Source organism: Pelophylax lessonae (genome assembly GCF_965119305.1).
Source record: "Pelophylax lessonae genome assembly, chromosome: 2".
In the NCBI taxonomy this organism is placed as follows: Eukaryota; Metazoa; Chordata; class Amphibia; order Anura; family Ranidae; genus Pelophylax; species Pelophylax lessonae.
The window spans coordinates 187,414,709-187,426,776 of record NC_138769.1 but is presented as its reverse complement, the minus strand read 5'-3'; the positions used below and the strand labels follow the sequence as shown (position 1 = coordinate 187,426,776).

General features: G+C 43.5%; 1 protein-coding gene across 1 annotated transcript in view; it reads right to left on the bottom strand.

Moving 5' to 3' along the window:
- The window catches only part of CD99 (CD99 molecule (Xg blood group)), a 105,006-nt gene that overhangs the window by 57,935 nt on the left and 35,003 nt on the right, over window positions 1-12,068 (bottom strand). Inside the window, exons 3-4 of the mRNA XM_082248000.1 lie at window positions 4,454-4,490; window positions 2,381-2,463 (exon numbers count right to left, since the gene is read on the bottom strand). Of these exons, the coding sequence (XP_082104126.1) occupies window positions 2,381-2,463; window positions 4,454-4,490 (120 nt within the window). The remainder of the gene's footprint in view (window positions 1-2,380; window positions 2,464-4,453; window positions 4,491-12,068) is intronic.

Below are 12,068 nucleotides of genomic sequence, written 5' to 3'. Positions count from 1 at the left end.
CTCCACGAGCGCTTCAAGCCTCACTTACAGATCGCTCTACTGCAGGGTAGTCTTCCAGGTCATGACTGCAGACTGACGGCAGTGAGCTGGCGGCTGAGGATAGTCTATGTGGACAGCTTTACCCCGGAAGCCAGCATTCTGAAATGTGCCTCTTAATTATCAACCTTGAGAGTTGCAAAATATTGTACCTTCATTAAATGTAACCATATGGCTACACTTAGAGGTGCCTCTCTTTTCTTTCATACACTGTAACTCCTTTTGGATTTTGCTTCCAATCTCCTTGTGAAGGCTGCCATTTGTAAATGGTAATTTTATGGTTACACAACCATCAAAATTGCTATAATCTTTTTATATGGACTATAAAACTGAAGAACCTATGAATAAACGGTTGTGGAACAAATCATCTGGGTTTCCATTATTTCTTATGGGAAAATTCACTTTGATATAAAAGAGTACTTTGCATTACAAGCATGTTTCCGTAATGAATTATGCTCGCAATCCAAGGTTTTACTGTAAAAAGGTATTCTCTGCATGCAAGAAGCTTCCAGCGCATCATTTCAATACTCTGCCAACAGGTTATGGGCCCAGGCACTGGAGAGAAAACTACAAGTCAGTGAGTGAGTACTGTATACAAGCTGATGAAAGATGGCAAGTGGTTCAGATGTAAGGTTTGCAATTGGAGAGCTGATGTCAATTATCAGCTGTGGAAGTTCAAGCTAGAAATGCTTCTCAGCAAAGATAACTTGTGGCAAGTGCTGAATACAGACAGACCCACAAACCGAGAGGGAGGAATGGGACATTAGGACAGACAAGCAAAAGCAACTATAAGCTTATTAGTGGAAGATGAGCTACATAAGAACAGAGAAAAAACGGCCAAAGGTATGTGGACTTCATTACAGAAACTGCATGAGCGTTCAAGTCTAAACACCAAGCTATATAAAAGGAGACTAGAAGACAACCAGCAAATGTGTGACCACGTGAAAGCTATGCTAGAAATCATAAAGCAGCTGAGTGCCATCGGAGAGGACATTAAAGATAACAATATTGTTGCCCTGCTCCTCTGCAGCCTTCCAGAGACATATACTGCTCTTACTAACACTTTAAAAACCAGACCCAAGCAGGATCGAACACTGGAAAATGGCAAAGGCAAATTTAATTGATGAATATGACAGAAGGAAAGAGAATACGCACCATGATGACAAAGGTCTTAAGATGTACAAAAGCACAAATTACAACAAAGTAAGCAGAGCCTGTTTTCACTGTAAAAAGACTGGTCACTTAAAAAGTTATGTTCTATCTGGAAAGCCGAGCAGCGAAAGCTAGAGCTACCCACAAAAGAAAGTCAAAGCAGCCACAAAGGAAACTGCAGACACTTCATGGAGTGGTTCCTTTACAGTAACAAGAGCGGCAAGCCTCATGGGTGGTGCATAGACTCCGGTACAACAAGCCACATGACTAGCGATAAGACCTTCTTCACAAACCTTGTTTACAGTGCAAAAGACAACGTTTTCCTAGCAAACGGGAAAAGCATCACCTCAAGGTAAAAGCCAGGGCTTCCTGAACTGCATTACACCACAAGGAGGCAAGCACAGTATCCTTGTAAAGAAAGTGCTGTATGTTCCAGAACGAGAAGGCAGCCTTCTATCACTGAAAATTCTTGCAAACAACGGTCTCACGGGTAAGTTCCAGGGTGATAAAAGCACAATTTACAATAAGTGATTCCTCGTAAAAAGGAAAACTGGATGATCACCTATACAAGCTCATCACCACAGACCAGCAAGCCAATATAGTCTAATGACCCACACAGCAAATGTATTCATTTATGGCACAGGCGGCTGGGGCACAGAAGTCCAGAGGCTATACAGGACATTATAAAAGAAAGGTTTAGCAGAAGATTTTACAATAGCGCCTTGCAAAGTGCTCATGAAATGCAAGTGCTGTATTGAAGCAAAAGCGACATGTGCTCCTCTTCCACAGGCTTCTCAAAGAAAACTACCCACCCCCTGCAGCTCATACACAGAGATATATATGGTCCAATGAAAACTCCCACGTCAGGCAGGAACAGATATCTACTGACTTTCATTGATGATTATTCAAGGTACACAACTGCTTATCTGATGAATCACAAGAATGAAACAGAGTAACTTCAAGAGTGTGTGGCCATGTCTAGCAACAAATTCCATTGGAAACCAGGAATAATACAGACAATGGGGGAGAATACATAAGCAAAGAAGTAGACTCCTACCTGAAGAGACCTGGAATAGTTCACCAGACAACTACACCATACACTCCTGAAGGAAAATGGCCAGGTACATGTTGTCAGATGCCAACCTACCTCACAAGTACTGGGGAGAAGCAGTCATGACTGCAACCTACCTACAGAACAGACTACCCTCAAGAGCCATTAAAAATACTCCATTTGAAATGTGGCATGAATCAAAGCATAGCATAGGGCACATCAGACTGTTGGGATGTAAAGCATATGACTATATTTTAAGTGAGAAACGATCCAAGCTGGAAGACAGAGCCAAGGAGGGCATTCTAGTAGGCTACAGTGATCAAACTAAGGGTTACAGAATCCTAACTTGTTTTGAACAAGAAAGGGAAGGAGATATGGTCAGATATGTTGATGCTGATTGGGCCAGGGACTGCGCAGACCACAAATCCACAAGTGGATTCATCCAGTATGGAGGGAACCATAAGTTGGTCTAGGCAAAAGCAAGCAAAAGTTGTCGCTCTATCTTCAACTGAAGCAGAGTAAATTGCAGTAGCACACGCCAAGAAGCGATATGGATTCATCAACTTTTCGTGGACATTGGGGTAGACCTGTCAAAACCATTTCCCATTTTTGAACACAACCAGGGATGTATAAAAAGCTTACACAATCAGAAAGGGTCAATCCTAGGACCAAACACGTCAACGTCAAGTATCACCCGAGGGATAATCAAGAACAAAGGGTGTTATTAACCTTCAATACTACCAGTCAGATGAGATGACTGCTGATGCACTCACCAAGCTTTGGCGAAAGAAAGTCAATTATATTCAGAAGAAGCTGAATGTAATTTGACAAAGCACAGGTTGTTGAGAAGGGGTGTTTGAAGTACAACAGCATGTACTGTGAACTACATATATGCATTATACCCATTTATACCAGCAGGTGGCACTGCAGTGTTACAGTGTAGTGTACATGTATCTATGATGAGAGGAAGTATTATCTGTCTCAGTGTATATATTTGTATGCTACGGTTTCCAGTTCCATGTAAAGCTGTGTTCAGCTTATCCTCCATGAAGGTAAAGGGTAGTTTCTGCATGCAAGAGGATTCCAACGCATCATTTCAATACTCTGCCAACACTTTTTGTTTGTCAATTCACCCCTATGTCCTCCCACTCCAGAATGTCCCTGAGCCCTGCCTGGGCTCCCAAGCTCAAGCCTCCCATTTGTCCTCTGCACCACTGTCATACCCTAAATGAGTCTGAAGCTTGCTCCTCATGACATCACTGCAGCTGCATAGCAAGCCAGTGGACTGTGCCTATGCTTTACTTAGCAGGAAACATAGTTTCCTCTCTGGGTACTATGAAGTTGTGAAAGTGAGAGCCCTGCGCAAAGCCCCTGTCATTCAACTCCACTGAGCAGAAGGGGTGTATACACAGGCAGCAGAATGATTTTAGGGCAGATAAGAAAGCCACTATCATTGAATTCAGCAAGGCTCGGCGGGTTTACATCTAAAGCAGGGAGGATGGGCAGCAGAATTACTATAGAGCAGGAAGGAGAAAGCCAATGTCATTGAACTTAGTAGAACTGGGCAGAGCCGTGGCCACAAGCTGACAACAGAGGTATAGGCATGGGCACTGCATTCTGTAATTTATAGCAGCCATCCAAGGGACAAACTGAGCATGTTAACAAATGTGCTTCCATGCTTGGCGTAAACAGTAACCAATCAGAAATGGCAGGATCACCAAGTATTTCTGAGCAAAGGTAAAAATAAAATAAGGAACAGGTTAATAGCTGAAGAAGCAGGCCCATTATCTGGATATGAATTTTAAGGTCAACATACAATTGATAGCCAAGACTTTGCTCTGAATGCAACATTTATGGCCATACCCAATCTGTCTTGAGGACGATGGTTACCAACACAAATGGGAAAGGTGAATCTACCCAGTTGGGATACAAACAGCAAAAATGTTAAACCTGACAGTTTATTATCCTTTCTTACCTTATCCAAAACCCTAAACCTAACTAAATTTCTGTAACCCTGCAGTTAAGTACTCCAACATGTGGTGCCATGGCTGCTGGTTGCCCCAACCCCGGGTTCAGTAGAGATGAATGCGTTATGTGAGAAAAGGCCGTTAAACTATTTTAAAAATATGACTATTGGATCCTTCTGTCTAATGCCAAGCCTCATTAAATCTAGAACATCAAACTTATTGGCCATTTCATTTTAGTATTTCATGCTTACCGAAAGCCTGGCCCAAATCAAATTCATCTTGACCTGTATATGAGAAAAAAAATAAACTGGTCATAATGCGTAGGAAAAGTGATTACACATACTATACAGTACAAACACAGACAAATGCATGGACAAGAGAAAGCGCATCATTTCAGTAAGACCTGTCCACACTAATGTTTTAGAATAAAGGATTTGTGTGTCTTGACCTACAGTTGCCCATTTATGGCAATAAAATTCTTAAAATACCAAAAAAAAAAAACATTTAAAAATGGATATCAATAAATCATGGTGCTTAATGAGTCCTCAACCACTTCCTAATTAGGGCATTATCCTAATTTTTTTGCACACGTTAAAATCTGTATGGTTTGCTAGAAGATACTTTAAACCCCTAAAAAATATATATTTTCTAAAAGCAGAGACCCTGGAGAACAAAAAACAGTGGCAGTTGCTATTTGTTTATGTCACATTATACAGTATCTGCACAGTTGTTTATGTACAAAGGTATACATGGGTAGAATAAAAAATGAGGTTGTGCCAAGTAAATGGATATCAAACATTTCAAGCCTAAAGCCTCGTACACATGCAACGATTATCGGCCGTCTTTTGTCCAGTGTTGTTGTGTTGGTTGAAATGTGCTCTAGACTGCACACGAATTTTCTCGGCCAACAAAAACCAACTTCAGAAGTGATGTCATGTGCTGGTTAACTTTCCGTGTGTTTTTTCTTCTCTGAGCATGCCCAGTCTTGCTCATCTGAATTTTGTCTGCCGAAATCTGTACTGACTGATGGAAAATCGGCCGTTCTGTTGACGGCCAACAAAAATTTTATAGCATGCACACCAGATTTTGTTTGGCCGAAAAGTCGGAAACGGTTGTCAGAAGCATCATACTAACAAGCCGAAAATCGGCCGATTGGACGTTGGCCAAAATTCATGGCCAACAATCGTTGCATGTGTACGAGGCATTAGACATTGCTAAGAATGAAATTTGGGAAGGAGAGCACTGACTAGCCAGTGCTGGCACAGTTCAGCAGGTTAATATAATATAAATCATTTAAACACACACACACACTATATAATATAGATTATACAGTGTGTATAGAAAAGAATCACCCCCCTCCCCTTTAAATAATCACATTTCGTTGCTTTGCAGTCTGAAATTAAGACAGACACATTTTTGTTTCATCCAGCTTTATTTACTAGTCAAACTTATAACATCCAAGTGAACGCTATTACACCAACCTGTAAAAAAAAAAAAAAAAAAAAAAATTCAAAACAGATCACACCTCTTCCAATTTTAGTATTTTTTCGTACCACATTTTGCTTTAAATTACAGCCTTTAGTCTGTTGGGATATGTCTCTACTAACTTTTCACATCTATAAATTGCAATTTTCCCCCCACTTTTCTTTGCAGAACTGCACAACTTCAGTGAAACTTAGAAAAGGGTTCCTGCACTACTTGGGGGCGACTTCGGAGCGGCTTGCATTGACTTCTATTAGTCATTTGCAAGCCACGATGAAGTCGTTCTGCACGGGGCGGCTCAAAGTCGGGGAGACTGAGCTGCCCCAGTGTGAACCGGCTCTTAAGGATTATCAAAGCTGCCAATTATTAGGGCCGATAGTCGCGATTTTTTAAATATCGATATTGGTCAGAAACGTACCGATATTGGTCAGACCTCCCCCTGCTGCTGCGAAGATCTCTTTGGGGCCCCAGTGTGCACTACCACTGTCATCAGCCCAGGTAGAAGCTGCCAGGACACATGTGGTTTGCACTGCAGGTCCAGTGGGTGGCAGCGTGTGGCACACGCAAGTGACATCGTTATGTATGTTGTGCCGTGTGCCTGCTTCTTCTACCCGGATAGGGCACAGGCCGCCGCCTCCCTCACCAAACAGTGCGCAGAACTGAACCAGAGGACAAGCCAGCCACAGCAGGGCCAGGGTGCCAGCCAGCCACACTCCCACAGCAGGGAGCACCGTCTGTGCCAGCCAGCCAGCCACAGCAGGATGCACCATCCATGCCAGCCAGCCACAGCATTAAGGGCTCGTTCTTCACACCATACCTGCATGAAAACGGATATGAAACAGAGGTCTCTGCAAGTGAAATCTGTGCAGTTTTCATGCAGGTATAGTGTGAAGAAGGAGCCCTTAATGTTTCAAATTTTAATAAACATTACCATGTTCAGTTTATACCAGATTTGTGTAGAAAGGATGTTAGTTTTTCAAAACTTCAAATGTACAGAATAACGGCACCCATTATCGGCTATCGGCCTGAAAAAACAATATTGGTCGACTCCCGTTAAAGAATATTCTGCTGCTACTAAAATGAAAACCTAATTGCTTGCTTTTACATGACTCATTAGGTTCCAGATCAATCACTGAATTTCTTATGACTAAAAATGAGACGCTGCAAGCTCTGGTCTAGCACACAAGAGTCAGAGGGCTGCACTGATTTCTCAGTGAACAGACACCGCATACAGGAATGTGTCTGACTAATGTTGGGTGGAGCATTACAGAGGAGTTACTCATCTCCTGACTTATTTTTAGGGAGGAGAATTTTGAGCTTTTTTCAAAATCACATGATGGGCAAACGATGACCAGAGTTGTACACAGCCTTCTAGCCCGACAGTGGGAAACTGAATGATATCAATCTTGCAGTTTATCAAACCCATCTTAAAGTGAACCTTCACCAATAATTAGGACTTGCCCTCCTTTGACTCCTACCGCCTCCCTCTTACACAAGTGGTTTTTTTTTTGTAAACAAAACATACTGTATATTAGGCAAGGATAATGCATGCAGCGTAATCTCTCACATGTGCAGACACAGCGCAGGAACAATAAGACCTGGCAGGGCTGCACATGCATACCCTTGCGCATACAAAAGCGGGAGTTTATGCCAGTCTACGGGACCTAGGCTGGCACATGACAGCATATGTGCGGGGGTTCTACATGGCTCCACATATGTGCAGACATACTGGGCAGCTCTGGCAGGTCCAAAAAAACAGAGAGACCTACAGTATGTCTGTGCATGTGCAAGATGGCGTCATAGGAGTACAGCAATGTAGAGGAACATTGGGCTGGAGGAAGGACCATGGTGGACCTCAGAAACTAGGGGGTAAAAACTGAATTTTTGTAAAATCTTACCGTAAAATTCCTTTCTCTGAGTCCCCTGACAGTCGCCGCCCCCACCCCTCTTTTTGGGGTTTTTTGTTATACACTTTCACTGCTTGCCACCAAACTGAAGTGGGATGGCTATTGCAGGGGGGTATTGGACTAGAAGGACAGCCCCCATGGGTGTGACTATGTAGATTTATTGTTCTTTTACAAGTCTTATGCCTAGCTACTCCTGCGGAGCGGAAGTCAATACCCACTAGTGATGACTTATGAGGGGCGGCGACTGTCGGAGGACGTAAGAGAAAATTACATTTAGCTAGGTAGGGGTGTAGTTTCTCTTTAAAGCGGTTGTAAACCCTATTAAAAAAAAAAAAAAAAAACCTGCAAGACAAAGGCATAATGAGCTAGTATGCATCGCATACTAGCCCATTATGTTTAACTTACCTTAAAACGAAGCCCCGACACGGACCCCCGGACATCGATGCGGGCGCTGCCATGATCCCTCGTCGTCTCTTCCGGGTTCGGCGGCTCCGGCGCGCTGATTGGCCGAAAGAGACGGCTCCAGCGCGCTGATTGGCCGGAGCCGCGATGACGTCACTCCCGCGCATGCGCGCGGGAGTGATTTTTCCGGCAAGCTCCCGGCAAGTTAATAGAAGGTCCCCCCGGACCTTCAGAGCGCATGCGCCGCTCGCGCGAGCGGCTGCATGCACTGTAAATATCTCCTAAACCGTGCCGGTTTAGGAGATATTATTTGTACCTACAGGTAAGCCTTATTATAGGCTTACCTGTAGGTAAAAGTGTCAAAAAGCGGGATACAACCGCTTTAAGCAAACTTCACATACTAAAAAGCCCCCCAGGTTTATTTCCCTTTAGTCAGTTTGTAACCAATTGTGAACATTAAAGAATTAAAAAGCAGATTTTGTCACACAGCAATTGTCAACTGTTTTTGATTTTGGAGGTCGGCCTCTCAGATTGGTTTTGGTTTTCAAAGTTTAAAAGTTTACGAGCTGTACAAGAAATTTTTTTTTCTCTCCAGACATTCCATTTCCTATTGACTTTTTATTCTGAAAACCATTGTGTAAAAAACGCATACGGCTAAGGTACATGGGTTTTTGAGATCAGTTGACTGATATTTCAGTTGGTAGACGTTGTAGGGTTGAACCACCAGAAAGTGATTACTCTTGGGATAGCCCATTTGTGAGAGATCTGTCTTCCCAGATGAACAGAGCAGAGTTGTCAGGGACATCTCACTATTCGAATATGTAAGATGTAGGACGTCAGGGGCTCCATCAGATAGGGGACTTGCTCTTGCTCTACCCATCAATAGAATGTCACATTTGAGTGGATTACTCCCCTTTAAAGTATATCAAGACACAACCTTATTTATTTTTTTTCTTTCATTTTTGGATAGGTCAGAGGTGATTAGCAAAAGCTGAATTTCAGGAAAGCCAAAAATATAGCCTTTTAGGCTTCCTCGATCCATGGGGCCGGTCCAGCGCTGCCTCCTCCAATGGCGCTTTTCCACTGCATGGAACCAAACGGTTCGGCTCGCTTTTGTGCTTTTCCACTGCTGGTACCGCATGGTACGGTGTAGCAACAGTTCGGTACGGTACGGCGGCGCTTTTCCACTGCATGGAACCGAACGGTACGGCTCTCAAAAACAGTACCACCTCGATTGTGGTTCCAAGAGGTACCATATCCCACAATCCTTTGCATGCAGTCACTACTAGCCACTGATTGGTCAGAGAATCCCACCCACCCCGTTGTTATCCCACCCACTTAACTTTAGTGGAAAAGCAAACCATACCGTACAGTACCGAACCGTTCCAACACCGTACCATGCGGTACCAGCAGTGGAAAAGCAAACCGGGCCAAGCAGGGTTGAGTAGAGCCGAGCCGGTACTTGCAGTGGAAAAGTGCCATAAGGTGCATGGTTGCACTCCAGCCTCCTTCATGAACAATGTAAGGTCGAAAGCCTTGCACTAAACTTGCAGATAACATACTGCAAGTAATAAATCAGCCTCATCTCCTCCCTAGATTTAATGAGAATTTAACCCCCTGATGCCCAATAATGCAGCCTGTTTGCCATCTGTGTGTGGCCTGCAGGCTATTGACCACCACAGCAGAGGGAGAATGGGAGACATTTTACTCTACTTCCTGTCCTGTAGATTCAAAAAAAAAAAAAAAAAAAAGGAAATTTCTGCAAAAGAAAGAAATCTTCCTAGACATTTTTTCCCTGAATATTTTCCCAGTATTTCTGTTCTGGTGGCCACTCAAAATTTTGGGTTTTCCCTCACTATAAGTTCTGGTGGAAATGACCACCAGGACAAAAGTGATCTTCCTAGCTTGCCCACTAGGGGAAGACAATGATTATTGCTAACGGCTAGCGATAATTGCAGGTAAAACCCAGCATGCTGGTTGTACCCAAGTTGATCAATCACTTAACCTGGTACATTCAGCCTGCCCATACACGGTTCGAACCTCGCCGGTTCCTGCTGAACCGGCCGAGATTTGAACCGTGTTTGGCCGGCCTTACTCCTATTCATATATACACATAGTAGAGCTAGTTAGCCAGCATGTCTTTGGAGTGTGGGAGAAAACCAGAGTACCCGAAGAACACCCACGCAGGCACAAGGAGAACATGCAAACTCCATGTAGGCAGTGCCGTGGTTGGGATTCGAACTGACAACCCTAGTTCTGCTAAGGGGAAATGCGAATCACTTATCCACTGTGCTGCAAAGATATTTTTGTCAGACCATATAAAATATGTATCTGGTCCTTCTGTAGTTTCATTGAATTAAATAAATGTTGATGCTTTTGGAACATTTGTAACTTTTCATTTGCCATCATATGGTCAGATTAATGGTTATAGCAGGTTGGGAAAACAGTCTGGTAAACAGATGGGGATATAGGAATCGAGACAAAGAAAAAATGTTTATTCAAATAATGCATTCCCTGATGACCTGTCTTAGAGATTCTACAGAAACCCCATGGGCATTTAGCTAGAAGAGACGTCAGCAGCAGACAGCCATGAGACGCTCCCCAATGTAGCGAAGGCAAAAAACAAGCCTTATTCTATGTAAATAGGGAAAATGCTCCTAAGCTCTAGTTTGTGTTTGGGTCCTAAAGAGTCACATTTTCATGATCAGGTCAGGTTTAGAAAACTGAGCTTTGTCAGATAATCCGTGTACACTGACAATGCTCAGCATATAGAAACCAGAATCTACTCCACAAATAAAAGCTTTGTAAAATTGTGTGTAGATTTCCAAGCACAATTCTGTAGGTTTGAGATTGATACTGATCCTGGTTTCAGATTATTCTACTACCTTTGTTTATAAAGCTGGCCATAGACGGTTTGAATCTTGGCTGGATCAACAGGAACTGGCTGAGATTTGGAACCATATATGGGCAGGCTGAATGTACCAGTTGATCGATCAATTACTGCTATAGATCTGTTTATTTTACTTCTTTATTACAGGTGCTTATATATAGTTTATTTAGCATTAGCCTTGTCATTACTAAAGAGAATACATTTAAAAAAAAATATATAAATATGTTTATTTAATAAGGACAGACAAGGCTTTCTTTTAGAGCCCATTCAGACTGGCACGATCCGACTTCCAGGGGCGACCTGTGAAGTCGCGGTGCACAGCGTGCACCGCGACTTTGGCACGACATGCACGGACTTCATATAATTGAAGTCAATGCAAGTCGCCTCCAGTTCACCCCAAAGTAGTACAGGACCTTTTTTTCTAAGTCGAAGCGACTTGTGTCGCTCCTATTAGAACGAGTCCTGTGCTAATCAATGGCGAGCGACCGACCGCGACTTGTCAGGCGACTTGGTCGCCTGACAAGTCGCGCTAGTGTGAATGGACCCTTACGGATATTGTCTTGCAACATAGTTTTATTTTTTTTTTCCCCTCGCAATATTTAGGGCCCTTTTACACTTGGAGTCCGTCAGGCGGACTCAGTTTTTCTCAGCAGGGAATCGATCCGCCGATCCCCCCCTGACCAGGACGACAGCTGTGTCTCAGCGGCTGTGTGCGGAGACAGAGCTGTCAGGTCCCCATGCATCTCTAGGGGGGAATCGGATGGGAACGGACCGTCTGTCCGTTCTCATCCGATCCCATTCACTGGACGGATAGAAAATAGGGTTTCCATCCGTCCAGATTTGATGGACATGTCTCCGCTGACATCTGATGCCCCATAGAGATGTATGGGGGGACCGTTCAGATCCACCTGTCAGTTTTTTTCTTGGTGGATCTGAACGGTTCGCCTGTGTAAAAGGGGCCTTAGACCAAAAAAAAAAAAAAAAAAAGAAGACAAACTAACAAAATGCACTTTTTCTTTTGAACAGGTCAGATCCCTGCTGTCCTCTGGGGGAAACTGATGAGAATGGACAGCCTGTCCATTCTTATCCGATCCCATCCGCTGGATGGATGGAAATTAGGCTTTCCATACGTCTGGATTTCACGGACACGATTGGAATCGGATAGCAGCGGGTGTCAGCAG